Raw genomic sequence first — 17,198 nt, forward strand, 5'->3', positions numbered from 1 at the left:
CACTATTCCATCACCCAGTCACCCTATATTTGGAGAGAATAACAAAGAAGAACAGATCTGGATTCAGTTGGTGTGCTGCTAGAGACATGTACTCTGCACACACAAAATCTAACAGAGAACTGTGAGGCAAAAGTTACAGACATTTCAGGGGCACTGCTGATCACCATGGGGATATGATAGCATATTCAATGTTGAGCTCAAACTGTTTGCATTCAAAAACTGAATATTGCTCCCGAAAGGCTCAGAGGCAAAGCCTGACATGTCTTTAAACAAACCACATCAAAAAGAACAGTGCTCTTACACAGCCTCTGTGAAACATATCATGTCACCATGTAAAATAACAGCGATCAGGAGCAATCACTGTTACTATGAGAAATACTGCCTAAAAGAGACAAGGGCTTATTCTTTAGCAGGACATTACCAGGGTTGTGGTATTTTCACAAGAGAAAATGCAACTAGGAGGACAAAAGACACCATGATTTGACAAACACAGATATTACACTTTTTAGAAATCAGTTGCACAGCCAGCCTCGTTCAAAAAGTTATCATCAGGTTAATTCAAATGCACAGAAAAAGTTTAAACCCATTTAATAACTACCACAAATGGTTATAAATACTGTATGGACTAGTATAAGCGATACTGAATGTTGTGTGCATCCCCTTAAAGCAGCCTTTTCCTGATCATGATACAACTTAAAAATACAGTGAAATAATAAAAATGAAAATAACTGGTGATAAAAATAGAGCCCATTTTTTATTTTATGTATGAATTATGGTATAGATTAATAGCAGCACCCGAGAGGCTTTCAGAGAGACACTGTCCCGGGAGATATTGAGGTACATTTATTGTCTCCCATGTTGACGCAGAACCAGTGGAGCTCGTCTCATCTCCCTGCAAAATCCACGAGTTTATTAAGATACAGTCTGTAGCTTAAGTCTGCAGCTTAATTAACTATAATGTATGGAGACTTGGCTGACACATCGCAGCGTGTCCTACCTTTAGAAGAAACAGCGGTGATCAGTGAAAGTAAATCCTTTCCCATTCTCTCTGCGACAGTGTTTTATTAGAAAAAGAAAAGAAAGGAAAAACAGTGGCGCAAAAGTCGGTGGTGATGCGCGAACTGGAAAAAAATTCACGCGCACAATTCCCGACAGGCAGTCCCCAATCGGCTGCAGTCCTCCTCGTAAAACTAAATAGCTATTGCCCCAGTTTCGTGCACCTGACCACTGTAACCCCCGAGTGCGGTGGGGCATTCCGGCTTCATCTGCATTAGTTGACACAAAACTGTCGTCAAACAGTCAGGTGTTCGTTTGCTGCAGCGTTAAAGTCCGAGATAGATGTGGTATGAAGAACATGTAGCTTAACGCAAGTTTAGAAGCGGCCAGCTTCAGTAGTCGCTTGTGTGGGACCCACGGAGCGCTCAGGATGGAGGTGGCGGGTTGGGCTCGGGCTAGCTCCGATCTTTGCCGAGTGTAACCGACAACATCCGGAAGTGCGACCAGTGTAACTGTACAGCAGCTCAGGCAGCGGCAGCGGCTCGGAATCTCTCACAAACAAGCTCCTTAGCGGTTAGTTACAAATCTGGCCACAAGTTGAACTTGTTTCCTCCACCACCATGTCTGTTTTGTGTTATAATAAAGGATGTGGACAGCGATTTGATCCAGAAAATAACCCGGACGGTAAGTAGTACCTTAGTTAACTCTCGCTGTACCTTGTACCAGCCTGTTAGCAAGCTAACCTCTGATCATCTGGAAATTTCTCTAGCGAGCAGGCCTGTTGGGCCCATGTAGCTAACCTGGTGTTAGCTGGCTGGACCCTACACGGAGGAAACTTCATTCATTAATACTGCTGTAGCTGATAAGTCAGGTGGCTAATAGCACATGGGCCTGCTGCTCATCACGATGCCGTTAACATGTTAAGCTCCTGTGATTAGCCCAGTAATGTTAGACTTTAGAGAACAATTGTCCCGCACAGAGCACACTGTAAGCGGTTTAAAGTTTTAGAAACAAGTAATTCTACCGTTTTATTAGACGTAGAGCATCTACCGCACATGTCTCAATGTCATCCCAGAACCACAGCCATGTGGCCACAAATGTTACTAGTGCTAAAACAGTGAAATCGCTTCATTCAGTTACTCATAAAACAGAAGAAGAACAGTTCATCAGAGTTAGCAGCCAGCAGTGAGGTTCGGCTTTTAACGCTGTGTTCAATACATCAAGCAAAAGTGAACCCACCACGTTAGTTCACTGGACTGGTTAAGTGCTTGAAATATTCACACAAATAGCATATATTTCAACAGCTTTTGGAGCTGTCTGTAAATCGCCACTTTCAAATGAGTTGTCAAGGAAGTTTAAGTTCCTGGAGACATAGATGAGGACAGGGTTGGATGAGTCGTACATACTGCAAAGCTGTTAATGTGAAGGTAACAGTGCAACAAATGAGATTAGCAGGCATCTGGATACAAATGCTAAGAATCACCAAGGCCTCCCATATACCACAATGTTAATGATAAGGACTGTAAACCTTATATTTATGGCACAACAGCCCTTCAGTTTACAGAGATGCAAAACTAGGAGCACAAAATCTGAGAAACCAGTAAGGGGTAGAAAGAGGTAAGAAGCATTCATGGGCCTAATCTGTTTCCTTACTACCAGAAGGGTTTACGCTTGATGAAAGCCAGAGTATATTTTGAACCCACACTGCAGTAAAACATGGATCTGTGGAAATGAGAGCAGCCTCCCCAATAACCGTTGGCTTCTGTTAGAAATCCGGACCTCTGCCAAAATTGCTAATGTAATAATATGTTTACAGTGCGGATTGTTCTCCAGGACAATGGCCACAGGCGTGATTTGATGTAACAAAAGATGACTCACAAGACTAAGTCCATTTATACAACGCTCATCATCATAAGCATCACTGCCTTTTCTTACCTTTAACAAACATGTCCTCCAGAAATGCAGATGTGTAGTATACACCATCAGTTTTATATGTGAGGTATACTAGATATATGATTATTATTTTCTCACACATTTAGCTGATAACATAAAGGAAAGTATTACTTTGTTCATCTGTTGTTGTAAAACCTGTGTACTTCCAGAAGTGCAGTACCCCTACACCACCACTAGGAAAACCCCTCACACAAAGTTGTGTAGATAGTTCACTTCTTGATCTTGAGGTACAGGAAACAAATTTTGTTCTTGGGACTGTTGTTAATTTGAAGGCAATGATCTAAGTATAATTTAACTTTAAAGGTAGTAACATTGTCTTCAGCCCCTCCGACAAAAGCTCAGCAAGTCCTTTATTTCCATTTGTTAGAAATGTCCTCCTCTGTCTTCAGGTAATATAACATTGTATACCGCTAGATACTCAATACAGGAATCGGGTCTAATTTCCATTTTAATAGGATGCCTCTTTTCATAGCAGTGGAGTCTATTATCATTACCTTTCTATCTAAGATGTGTATCTAAGGCGGTGGCACGGAACGGCCGATGCTCAGGCTGTACTGTAAGGAAGATGCTTGATCTCTGGTGTCACCCAATCAGATTTCTTTTTCAGTCCACAGTGATTTGTCTTTTAGGACACTTCCCAAAAGAAGGACGTTTAAAAAATCATGCTCTACTTTTCATTTAATGCAAATTTGAAATTATAATTTGTCAAATTAACTCCTTATTATATCTCAAGTGTATCATGAATCCATTAATTTAAAATTGTATTACTGTCTTGCGCCTGTTTCAAATAGTCTTTTTTGTTTGGTTTGTATATTGCTCGTGTTTGTGCTTCAGTTTGAAAGACAGTTTTTTCCACAGCAATTTCTTCTTTGGATAAAAGGAGAGTGTAATGCCCCAAGTTAATCATTTATGTATGTATTTTGTTTTGCTGCACTCCACAAGGACGAATGCAAATCATTTCATAAATTTTATGCAAAAGGTAGAGGAAAATTATAGTCTATTTTTATCAAAAGAAAGTTTAATACCAAGTAACTTTGAAAAAGATTGAAAAATTATCATTATTTAAACAAGTTTCAAATCTTTTTGCCAGATCTGTGCTCTGGTTGTTAGTTTTGATCAGTATGTTTCAGTGTCTTTTTCTTCAGTTGCTGTTGCTGCTGAAGCTGTTCTGAACACAAAGGATTGTCCTACTCTTTATTACATACTACAACTACTTTCTAGTTAACAAAGAGAGAAAATATACATATTTGTATGTTACAATTTACATACAGTCATTTCAGCATGACAGCTCATTGCCATCCTAACTCCTAAGTCTTAGCATTTCTTGCCTGAGTACATTGTGATAAATTCTGTCTCTTGACCCCATACAGCCATCAAATGCTGCTGTAACCAGCTTCTAAAAATTACTTCATGTTACATACCTCACTTTGGAGTTCTGTTCATCCACCTCAATCTGCAGCACGTCACTTTGACAGGGAACATGTGAAGGCAGCATCACACACACTGCTCACCCCGGTCCTTTGAGAGAGATGTACCACACATGAAAGGAGGAGAAAGACACAGCACTAAGAAAGGCTTGGTGCCCATCAAAACAGCTGAAAACGACAATGGATTTCTTGTAATCGTTGACTCACAAAATGCCTCACCACGTTCAGAAACGACTGCTCTACAACTTTACTCAGCGGTCTCTAAAAGAAATGGGCATTTTGCCACCCTGAGCAATTTAGGGTGAACCCTTTCTCCTGAAAAATGAAAGTTTTAATTCTTTGTGAAACTACGGACAGGTGATATATTAAAGGGAAAAACCTGAAAAATGAGTGGAGAAAAAGGATGGCTGCCCCCATCAGCAGGGCACGAGGGATCACTGGATGGTTTGATGAGGATGAAAATGATGTGAATTGTGTGCTGTGGCCTTCACAGTGACCAGATCTCAACCCAATTGAACAGCCATGGAAGAATTTAGAGCGACACGTTAAACAGCGCTCTGCACCACCGCTATCAAAACACCAAATGGGGGACTATCTTTTTGGAAGAATGGTGTTCATCCCTCCTGCAGAGTTCAGAGACTTGTAGAATCAATGAAGCCGTTCCAGCAGCTCAACACTTTACTGAGCCACTAATGTCGTTTTTTTCCTGTAACGCGTCTATAGATTTAATCATAGTTGTTTTCTTTTCACAGATGGCTGCACCTATCATCCAGGAGTCCCAGTATTCCATGATGCATTGAAGGTAAAATGCTTTAAATAGCACAATCAGTTTGTGTCTTCTTGTCCTGTAACCTGGTCAACCTTAATGTTTCTATAACTTCCTCCAGGGATGGTCCTGCTGCAAGAGAAGAACAACTGACTTCTCAGACTTCCTCAGCATCGCTGTAAGTTTGTTGCCTCTGCTTTAATCCATACTTTTTTTTATCCTCCACGGTTATGTTTCCATTGTCTTTTTCTTTTTTTTTCTTTTTTTTGTTGTGTTCATAAAGCATAGACTGCCACCTTTGCTGCAGCCATATTGGGCTGAGTCCAACACTGTCGCTTTCTCCTCACAGGGCTGCACAAAAGGTCCCCATAACAAAGAGAAGCCCCCCGAGCCGGTGAAACCAGATGTGACATCATCGGGAGAAAAGAAGGAGGCAGATGACCAGAAACCAAAGTTTAACGAGTACATCATCTCCGCACCAAAGCCTCAGGAGGCAATACGCAGACCCAGGTTGTACAGTTGGCTTTAAACATAGATTATTATATTTTAATCAATACCATTGGAAAACCCTGAGATCTTGTTATTTGTTTTCCCTACATTAAACCAGCAATGATTTTGTAGATACAAAGATTATACTACAATAAAAAGGTATTAAATGATGTCAAAACTTCAAATTTAAAGTTTTTTTTAAATTATATTTTAAGAAATAAAAATAAACAGGCCAAGAAAAACAAGCTTTTCTCCACTGGATACATGAACCAGACTTTATTTAATACTGTATATCCGTATTAGCACCAAAGACTACATTCTGTTCTGAATTATTCTGGTTTAGTACCAAATGCATAAAGGGCTCAGTACAGTATCAGAGGTATTAAATCAGCCTGAAATCATCAAACGCACGCTGAGGATCCACAGGATAGTCAAGAGACGTTCTCCGGTCTTTTATCCAGGGTTCTTCCCACCAGAGTTCAAAAGAAAGAAGACCGTTGATTGATGAAGCGATTACTACTGAATAGTGAAACTCCTTTGAAGTTGTGTATTGGTCTTTGGGTGGCGTTGTATAAGAGACCTAATTTTTAAGTAAAATTGCCAAAAATGTATTTCTTATTTAAAGTAAAAACCACAATACCCTTCCAAATAGTTTTCAATTAACAAAATTAACAAAGTGCTATTGTTTCATAATGAATATGTTTGTTATTACGGTTGCAGTGCTAACGAGCCAATGGTGAGATTGCAGCATAAAGTTTCTGCGTCTCTGAAGCAGGCTCTGGAGAAACTGAAGCTGTCTGAAAACGCAGAAGAGAAGAAAGGTGAGAACTTCTTTCCCCTCTCCTCCATGTTTCTGTTTTTTTTTTTTTTTTTTTTTTTTTTTCTTAGTCCTCTGCATCCTAGATTACCCTCAACTTCCTGTTATGGTAGTCCGGAAGGTCATGTTGACAGCGAAAGTTAATGGACGGGGGAACATGTCCTCACCTGTGTCACTCACATCACGGCATTTGAGTAAAAGCTGACAGGGACAAGACAGCACGTCATAACTGAGTGCATTTTTTTTAGATGCTCTTCAAAGTATTGGTGTCAGTTCTTCTATCTCTCTGTCTTTCCAGAGGAAGATAGCGACGAGATCAAGATCGGGACGTCCTGTAAAAATGGAGGGTGCACTAAAGTAGGTGAATGTGTCACACGTAAAACATTTTGGAAAAAATTCTCGTGTTGAAATGTGTAAAAATCTCTGTCTTTACCCATATTTCTGTAGGGCTTTAGCTACAGCAGCTTAAATGTTTTGATTTCTAAGTTAAATTCATTTCACACATTTAAAAAAATTTAGCATATGAATAGATATCATTATGTGAAAACAAAAACAAATCATGTTGATCCAAAAAGATTAGAACGCCCCTAAAGAACTCACCGCTCCGGGTTAACGAGAAATAGAAACAGCTCCTTTCGCTCCTCCATGTTTGCTCTGAAACAGATGCAGACCTATTTTTTATTTTTTATTTTTTGCTCAATCTAATCTTGAGGGGAGGCAGAAACCCTAAGTAGTCGCACATAAATTGTGAGAAAAATTTGCATTGACGGGTTTTGTAGAAGCGTGGAGTGGAACTATAATGATTTACATAATTGTACTTTAACTGATTTGATTGCCATGTGATATTCTCTCAAGGGCTGCCTGCTTTTAGTTGATTAATCAGCCGGGGTCTCGGTAGAGTCTAAATGTTGTACTTTTTACATTTTCTCTCCGAGGTCTTTATTAGAGAAAGAGGGTATTAGTCATTACTCATGCATTCCCCCTCTATCATTTCAATGATATTCTAAAATAAGCTTTGGGCTTTAATAAGCAGTAGACTTGAGGAGATCCTTCTGCCTGCTACCATTCATCTGCACAGAGATGACAGTACTGAAGAAATAATTTAAGACTTGTCAGTTCATATAGCTAATTTGGAATCCTATGACTATTAACTCTGTGACTTTCATTAGCGGAGGAGTGCCTAATTGGTATACATGCACAGTTTAGCCCTAATTGTATTTTTGATAGCAAAGACAATCTGCTTCAGTGTCTTGAACTGCACTTTGTTGTTGTCTTCAGAGTTTTGAAGGACCTGCAAGCGATTCTGATGTGTGCTTATACCACTCTGGATTTCCTATCTTCCATGAAGGGTGAGTATTATTATTTAATTCAACCTTAAAACATCTTAACTTTCCGTTCTGTGTGTCACTGTACTGACATGAAATAGTAGATATTCTCTGTAAAAGAGAAGCATGGAGAGCAACACTTGTATTTTCCTGCTTGTCTTCCTGTTTACCTTGTTTACTGCTCCTCCTGAGTGACATGTTATTGACTGCTAAAAATCCAGCGGGTGTATGTCTTTCCTGCGTCTCCAGGATGAAATACTGGAGCTGCTGTAAGAGGAAAACCTCTGACTTTAACACCTTCCTCTCTCAAGAGGGCTGCACCAAGGGAACACATCTATGGAGGAAAAAAGATGAGGTAGGTGTGCCCGCTTCACAGCAAAGTCTTCATTTTATGTGTGCAAGGTCTGCGTGAGAGAGGAGGTCTCAGCTGTAACTCCATCTAGTGGAGTCTGGTGAACACTTGCATGGTGGAGAAAAAAAAGAATGGCTGAATTTTTCATTTGTGTATCAAATAATCTCCATTGCAGGGTAAGAAAGTGGTTCCGTGCCGGTTTGACTGGCACCAGACCGGGGCACAAGTCATCATCTCTATCTACGCCAAGAACGCCGTCCCAGAGCTGTGCTACGTGGATGCAAACAGCACCACGGTCAGACGATTTCTCTGCATGTCTAAACTGCTTCATTTGTTGTTGGATTTTTTCAAACTAATGTTTTTTTCTCTTTTCTCCTTTAGCTCAACATACATGTTATATTTGAGGGAGAGAAGGAATTTGTGCAGAAAATCAGTCTGTGGGGAGTAAGTACAGCATCACTCTCAACCTGATGGAAAAGTCTTGTTACCTTTTTTCTAAATGCTGGTTTTAATACATATGTATACTTTTTGTACAGCACTCGAGATACTACAACATAACATGTTTATACACTCATTACACTATAACAAACAATAATATATATGTCTTTTATTATTTGATACGGTATGATTATTTGATATGAGCTACACAAGATGACCTTTCGAGTGGGGATTCAAAATGGCAGCAACTGTACTGAGAAAATGAATTACCACCTGAATATACAACACTAGTTTAAACATCACTTAAAGCTGCTCATATTCACACTTCTTTGCCAGACCAGCGTATCGATGCTGATCGGCAAACAAGCTTATCTGTTGTTTCACAGATTTTTCTGCTTTACTCGTCACATTTTGATTCTTAATTTCCTCTGGGCTGGAGAGTGCACATAAGTGACCCCACAATTTGATTGGAGTAAACTGGGTGAATCAAGATGATCAATTTGAGTTTTTAGGATTGGATGTAGGATTTCAGCTTGGTAGAAAAGATCATTTTCTGAAAATACACCCAAGGCCTGTTTGCTTTCAGGCTTTTCATATGTTTTCTTTACCACCAGTTTCTTTCTTTCCTTGTAGGTGATAGATGTGAGTAAAAGCATAGTGAACATGATGGCGGCCAAGATCGAGGTAGCCATGAAGAAGTCCGAGGTTATGTCGTGGGCTCGTCTGGACCTCCCTCCCCCCGTCACGCCCAAGGAGAGCGAGAAGAAACAAGAAGAGGCCGATAGCGAGGATGAAGACGAGTGATGAGGACTTACAGTTAAAACACAGTGTGTATCTCTCGCTGAATCCAAGGCCACACAGTCCATTCTTTACCTCTTCAAAGAGTCGCCTCTTTTGCTGTCATGGAACTTTAGGCCTCAACTCCTCAACATTTACAGCCACAACTAAGAATGGTCAATAGTCAACTTTCTTGGTTTTGCCTGTTTTTTCTCAATACCTTTTTTTTATTTTTTTTTGAACATGAAGTAGGTCGGTATGCTAAAGAATCTTCAAGTATTTTTTACAACAGTTTTTCACTTCAGGAATGAACGATAAGTGGAGGAACTCTGACTTTTAATAGACCTTCAATCAAGTCAGACGATGACACACTTGTGAATTGCACTGAATAACATCAAACAATAAGACACAATAAGATAGGAGTCGTTTGGCCATGTTTAATTTCACACCCGTAAAGCCTTTCATGTGGACAGCTCACATCTGGCCAATCCTAATGGACCACAGTTGTGACCATTTTCTGTTAGAACAATATTTAGTAAAAAATTATTCCATCTGTACATTTCCATTTGTTTCTGTCATACTCAGCACATTTGAAGTGGTAAACTCACTATTGGTGATTATATAAATATTTATTTTTTTTCATTCCATCCTTTGGTTTCATCAATTGTATAAATTATTGCGTTGTTTTTGCATATGATTTGTCCACCAGCGTCACATCAGACTAAATGCTGTATTCATGCTGTATTTGTGTGATGATGAAGCCGCTGTGTAGTTTGAGTAGGAAATCTGGATCTCGAAAATGTCCACACTTGTGTAATGTGGCGTTTATTCCCAATCAACTGTTTATAAGAAACACAATAGGATGCCTAAACTTAGAAACTAAATGTTTTTCAGCAATGCTTCAACTATGCTTCAACCTTTTTCACAGTTCAAATGTTCTTTTTTTTTTTTACATGATTACACCTAATGTATATTTTGTACAAGTTTTGCTTCCAAATGATCAATGGTGTATTTATCCACTTTTTTTTATTTTTTTGTCACAACAGCACCATTTTAATAATGAGAATGTACTGTAAGAATATCTGAGAACGGCAAATGAATACAAAGTATTTTGGGCAAAGTCCTGTGTAATATTAAAAAAACAAAAGCTATACTAGACAGCATGTGTCCAGGCTTGGAATGTTTGACATAAATGTGGCTGAATGAGACTGCGACATATGGGTAATATTATTAGGGAACTAATTTGTCTTACCAAAAATAAACTTTTGTGTTCAACTTTTAAAACTGGGATAGTGTGTGTGTGAGAGTGAGTGAGTGAGAGATGGAGAACTACAAGACCAGACTCCGCCAGCCTCATGGGAGCTCGTGAAATGATGAATGAAAGTAGGAGTGACCTTTCAAGTGAAGATTCTGACCCACATGCAGCTTTTGGATTGAGGTGACTTTTACAAATGTCATAAAGTTTTTTGTTTTTTTTCTTAAAGGTATACATAACTCTTAAGGTTAGAATACTGAGCTCCATCTTTGATATAGTGGCGATGTCTCAGACCTTGACAGCTAAGCAGACATTATCACCTTTTTCTCTTCCCTCACGCCACAAACATGAATCCATTTACATGTTAATCAAACTCCCACGTAAAGATAATAAAATAACCCCCCCCCCCCAGGCTTCTGCAGATTTATCTGAAGACTTTGTGTTACTTCCTCTGAATGGCAGCTGCATGCATGTAGGATATCATTACTTCATACTAAATGTATATGACTGACACAACACAGTGCAGAGCCTGATTCTGAAGGTAATCGCCTAAAACCAGAGGGAAGAAGAGATGTGAAAAGTCACTTTGGAACATTTCCATGACAGAAACTAAATGATGCACAGACCATGTCTAAAATGACCTACTGGGAAGAATTTGACAAGTTACAAGTGGTGGGTGGAACATGCTCAGAAGTTTTAACATGACCTCCTTCAAAACTTTCCACAGTTTAAATACACCGGCTTCAATAAAGATTATAGATTCATTACAGTTAGTCAATATAATGTATAATTCACATGGCTTTGATATTAAAATTCATAGATGCGTGCGTCACTACATGGGGCTGGCTGCGCCCTCACATAGTTGTTTGGTAGTTACGGTGGCTGCTTTCCACAGTGTCATTGCTCCCGATAAGTGGCTGCCTTTCTGGGAGAGTAAATAAGTTTTTCCAACTGCTCGCAGGCAGCCAAGAGGACCCTCGGTATCTCCGCTTTGCAGTGACAACGGCAGCAGCTACGGCCACCACTACGATCCCCCCACAGAGCCCTGCAAGCAGCAGCCAGGGCCACACATCCTGCAACTCCTCCAGGTAAGGCCGCATGGATTCTGACAGCCTCTGATCTGGAAAGGACAGAGAGGTGGTCTCAGGTAAAAAAAAAAAAAAGTAGTTGAAATATGCAAGTTTATTTTTAAGTTGGAATAAAATAAAGATGGTGAGTAACCTAAATCTGAATGAGTTAAATTATTACAGTTATCTTGGTTATATTACAATCGGGGTATCTTTTTGAGATAAGGAACTATGGTTTCAAACTTTTTTCCTGAATAAATTCAGTTGGTGGATTTTTTTAACATGCAGGGGGAAAATGAAAAACAGATTAACAGATAATGGAAAACAGTAATAGACTTTGTCAGATTCAAATGGAAAATGGAAATAGAAAAACTCCACTCCGAAGTGAACTTACTGGCATCTAGCAGGTGGGAGTACTCGTATCCAAGGTCTTTGCTGGAGATGAAGTATTCTCTGTTTCGGTGGAGGGGCAGGAAGGGCACCATGTGGTATTCACTGTTGTGCCCAATAGGAGCATTAGAGTCTGGATACTGGGATGGAGATGGTCTGTGCCTCCTGAGCCACTGCTCATAAATGCTTTCAGGGGAAGAGAAAACAAACACAGCAATTACTGTAAATGCACCTGCATCTAGTGTGTGTGTGTGTGTGTGTCTCTGTGTGTGTTACCTCTCTTACCTGTCAACAAAAGCGTGGTGGAGAAGGAAGATGGGGTCATTTGCTGAGCCCTGCACCGACGACATGGATCCGTTCATGAACAAATGGAGAGCAGCGTGCATGCCCATACGAGAACTGTTTCCCAAGCCGGTCTGAGGATCCCCGAATCCTGCAAGGTGAGAGGTCGTCTCATCAGCAGGGACATAGATGGCAGCATGTAGTGGTTAGAGAACCAAAAGCCTTTGATTGTACTAGTTTAATTACTTATAGTTCACTACTCCCCAACACTGCATTTTGGAATTGAACCTGTTAAACATGAGAATGGTTTCCTTGGAGAGAAAAAAATTGATGTGTATTTCAGTGGCAGTTTCTACAGAAACTTTTCTGTAGTGAACTATTTTTCTTTTCTGAAAAAAATATGAGATACAGTATGTGTTCAGATCTGATATAGGCTACTCTTGGTATCCTAGGAAACTATGGCATGGCTCTGAAGCTACTGTATGTTGGAGACAGCACTTTATTGAATAGTTCTGTGGTCATACTCAGACTACTATCAATAGAAAGCACAGACTTGCTGGATTTGTGTGGAATTAATGTCGGCCCTGAGATTCAAACATACACAGATATTAGTGTGAATAAGTGAATATTAACATCGGACAATGGATAGTGCACCACAATAATACACTGTCAGTCACACCGGACAAAGGACTTACACCAAACAACAGGAGCATGTCGGTGTCTTACAGTATAACAGCTTCTAACCACAAATAAGATGTAACCCGGGTTGTCAGATTCTGAATCTTATTGACAGTCGCGAGTATCAGCATTTGTGTCGAGTGCAAACAAACATATGTCATGTGAGAAAATCATCACCAGCACACAGAGGCAGACAGAGTCGATAGATTGACACAATGTGATGGAAGAGTAGCAGTGCAGAGTGGTATATAATTTAAGATGGAGCAGCCCAGAGAGTGAAGACAGTCTGTGTGTGTGTGTGTGTGTGTGTGTGTGTGTGTGTGTGTGTGTGTGTGTGTGTGTGTGTGTGTGCGCGCGCGCGCGCGCGCGCGCTTTATGGCGCTTATCTGACCTTCCAGAGTGTTCCTGAAGCTCATGTTGGCGTTGCGGTCCATGGCTCCGGTGTCATAGTTGGTCAGACTGAGAGTGAACTCCACCTCTGCCGAAGTTGGTAATCGCTCGACCATATTACGGTCGTGGTTTCCAGGGTTACGACGCAATGGGCCTTCTTCGCCGGCATCACACAACACACCTCTGTTATTGTAGTCCCCTGCTCTGGAGCACAGGACCTGTAGACGCAGACACGCGGAAACATTAGATGCATTACAGAGCAAAGTGAATACAGGACAGTCAGTCACCTAGTTGTTGAAAATTATATAATATTATATAATAGATAGATAGATAGATAGATAGATAGATAGATAGATAGATAGATAGATAGATAGATAGATAGATAGATAGTTGTACAGCAGCTGGCACATATAAGTTGAGCAATGGACATAAATAAATAAATAAAACGGTTGCTATGTAAGAAAAGAGAAGTAACCAGAAGAAAACATTATTGAAATGAAATGAAAAGAAAAGTGTACCCTCCAAGAGGAGAAGACCGAGCCTGGACTGAGCAGACTGGGATCCTGGAGGCTCCGGCCCCCCATCAGCTCGTCCGTGCACACGTCACAGCCCTGGGCATCCCTCCAGTCCCAGTACGGGATGGTGAAGCTCCTGTCTCCGGTCAGCTTCCTGATCTCATGCTCCCAGTGCAGCAGGTACACGCGGTGCCACGGGAGAAACGCAGGCGCCCAGTGGGCAAAGTCCACATCGGTCCACACGTTCCCTGGCCCCCCCAACAGCGCGTTCCGGGACACGTAGTAATGCATCCACACAAAAACATCATACACAGACACATCAGCGAACATCGGGGCAGAGCCGTTCTCCATCTCCATGTAGGTCCCCGTGGCCACCACATAGTCCCTGCTGACAGTCTGCTTGGCCAAGTTCAGGTAGGACACGAGTCTGATCCTCTCGGCCCGGGACAGGTGAAATATGTTCCTCCTGAGAGACTCTCTCCTCTGGTCACAGTTCACACCAAAGTATCCAAACTTACAGTCCGCGCAGTTGAAGCCCATGAAGTTCCCTGCGCACTGGCAGGTCCGGTTGTAGAAAACCAGGGGCCACTTCTCTCTGTCGTCCAGTCCGGAGAAGGGGTACTGCGGCCCGTCGGGCTGGTCCGACACCTCCACATCCTGACAGAAGCCCCGGCCCGAGCTGGCTCCGCAGGCCGAGCCGTCCCCTTCCCAAGTCGGGCAGCACACCTTAGTGCGCAAGGCTTCCTGAGTGGCACACAGACGAGGGAACTGTTGGTAGCAGGGAACAAAATACCACATGAAACTAAAGATTATCAGTGGCCACATTACAGCAGCGTTTCACTTTGGAGGAGGCGAGCAGTCACCCAGAAATGAAGCAAAGTGGGAAAGCCCATGTGATGCTCTCTGGCTTAAATTCTTCAGGGGTTTTCACCCCCTCCTCTTTGTTGAGCCGGTCACATGCTGCTTAACCCCAGGGTGAAGCTTACTTCATGACGGGGGCAGTGAGCCCAGACATTCAAACTCCTTTTACGAAAAAAAAGAAATGATTGTAGATTATAGTTCCAGTCATGTGAGAGTGTGAATCAAGCAAAACACATGATCACTCTCACTCTCTCTCTCTCTCTCTTGTAGTTCTCCATCTCTCTCTCTCTCTCTCTCACACACACACACACACACACACACACACACACACACACACACACACACACACACACACTGACAAATCAGGTAAACTGTTATGGGGGCTCCACAGAAAGACAGAGACACAAGCATAAGGAGAGTAATATAATAACCCATATTTCATATTCATATGTGTATGAACAGTATAACGTATGAACAATATATGATTCATATATGATTTTCTTCCTATTTTTCATGAACAGTGAAGCAGTTGAGGGCAAATCATCTTGTTCACCCTCAAATGAGCTAATAAACTACACATACTGCAGTCAGCTATGATCTAATGAAAAATAAGATCCTCAGTCCTCTGAAATATCACATTTGCAGGGTTTCATTTTTGTGGTTATATGGCCGCGTGATACTTTATGTCATCACCTGCAGCGTAATCTAAGGCAGGCACTTAAAACAAAGGATTCACTGAAGACAAGCTGTTGAGTAAAGCATAATAAAGACACCGTCGCCTCAGGTAGGAATATGTGGCGTTTGCATTTAGTGCTTTCTCAGAAAAAAACATTAATGTCTATTGAGGTTTCTCAGTACTGCGGTCTCACATGGCTGGCTGCACCTGCCACCACAACCACTGCACCCTGACCTTTGACCTTTAGTCTAATGGTAATAGAATTGTTTGCATGTGACTCTCACAGGGAAGAACATCACAGAGTTTGTTTGTTTTTTCAATTGCTAACAGGCATATACTATATAAGTCAGTGCCGAGGCCACTTTTTCAAACCTCTTTGTTCAGCCCAAAATTACTGACGTGCATCTTGGCCAATCAGCTGATCTCACCTCCAAAACTCACTCCACCACCAAAACAATTCATACATACGATCGACCAGCTGAAGCAACTTTACTGACCTAAAAAAACAACAAGGAGCATTTCATGAATGATGAACTTTTATCTTTTAAGTTTGAATGATTTTTCACATAAATCAGTATTTCATCATAGAATAAGAAGAACACCCTCTCACTTTATTGACTGTACTGAGGTAGGCCATAACAAGAAAGAAATTCAGCAGTTTGCTTCAATATCTTTTTTTTTGTTGTTTCTACATCTTTGCACAATGTAATTTACTTGTGAAAAATAAAAAGTTGAAACAAAAAAACAATTTCCTGAAATCCCAGGGATAGAAAATAGCAACATATTTAGTATAATCACTAGTACTGTGAGGTCTGTAGTCCTAATCAACATCACATCATATGTCTTCTCTGATGATTCAGCCTTGGCAGTCCTCAGACTTTCAGTATCCACATCTGGTCATGTGGATAGGGGTCATAAACCTTCCACCTCCACACAGATAAAAACTCCTCTATAGGGGAGGAGCATTGAGGCAGACTGCAGCACAATGGTGGGTTTGCCACATTATCTCACACATCAGCGAAGGTACAGGGGAGTTTGTTGCCCCTCAACTTCTCTCCAAGTCGATTTTATGCAGGTCATCCAGAAAAGATATGAGCCTCTCTGTATTGTGGGGGCCAGCGAGTGGTTTGTGTAACAGCAAATCATCATCGGACAGTGTTGCACACACAGCGATGTTGGGACAATCATTTCTTTATGTGCAGAGTGTTTTTATCCCGTTGGAATCCAGCTCCCTCCACAAAGATGAATGCACGTTCAGTTTGCCTGCACGGCGTCCATCTCCATTACTCTCTAAAATACTGTAAATACACAGTTTTTACCGTAGCCTCCTTTACATTATGCAAAGCCGTGTGTGTTCCCTGTTTGGTTATTGAACAGACGTCTTACCTGGACATTTTGATACAGGAATTCTTTCACATATTCACTGTTTCTCTCAAAGGGCACATTGTACAACTGCGTCATCTTTATTTTATTTTTCTGCAGGGACACTGTTCTGACCATAGATTCACATTCCCAAAAGTGATATTATTTGCCAGCACTCTGCCCTGAATTTTCATCCAGTTTCATTGTATTGTTGCCAATTACAATATAAACAATGTCTGCCCATCTGAAAATATTCTGCCTCTCTCTCCTGTGGGAGGCAGTGTTTGGATCCTGCCATAAAACACACACCAATCAATGTAAAAACTACATGTAAAAACATACTGTATTGTGTTGTACTGAAATATGTACTTAAATTATCATT

At 41.0% G+C, this 17,198-nt stretch overlaps 2 protein-coding genes across 2 annotated transcripts; one reads left to right on the forward strand and one right to left on the reverse strand.

Annotated features, from left to right (window-relative positions):
• The first annotated feature begins 1,499 nt into the window (after window positions 1–1,499).
• Window positions 1,500–10,624, forward strand: chordc1b (cysteine and histidine-rich domain (CHORD) containing 1b). Its single transcript, XM_023401618.2, has 11 exons — window positions 1,500–1,680; window positions 5,129–5,178; window positions 5,264–5,320; window positions 5,492–5,652; window positions 6,352–6,452; window positions 6,747–6,805; window positions 7,727–7,797; window positions 8,023–8,128; window positions 8,301–8,420; window positions 8,507–8,569; window positions 9,197–10,624. Exons 1-11 carry the CDS (start codon window positions 1,617–1,619, stop codon window positions 9,365–9,367), a joined length of 1,023 nt encoding a protein of 340 aa, XP_023257386.1. The 5' UTR covers window positions 1,500–1,616; the 3' UTR covers window positions 9,368–10,624.
• On the reverse strand, window positions 9,758–14,791 carry LOC111651624 (tyrosinase-like). Its single transcript, XM_023401617.2, has 5 exons — window positions 13,921–14,791; window positions 13,404–13,620; window positions 12,338–12,485; window positions 12,057–12,238; window positions 9,758–11,715 (listed from the first exon to the last, which is right to left on the reverse strand). Exons 1-5 carry the CDS (start codon window positions 14,740–14,742, stop codon window positions 11,450–11,452), a joined length of 1,635 nt encoding a protein of 544 aa, XP_023257385.1. The 5' UTR covers window positions 14,743–14,791; the 3' UTR covers window positions 9,758–11,449.
• Between the last annotated feature and the right edge of the window lie 2,407 nt (window positions 14,792–17,198).

Source organism: Seriola lalandi, unplaced genomic scaffold, assembly GCF_002814215.2.
Source record: "Seriola lalandi dorsalis isolate HSWRI2012SDOR001 ecotype SW California unplaced genomic scaffold, Sedor1 jcf7180002053710, whole genome shotgun sequence".
Classification (NCBI taxonomy): Eukaryota; Metazoa; Chordata; class Actinopteri; order Carangiformes; family Carangidae; genus Seriola; species Seriola lalandi.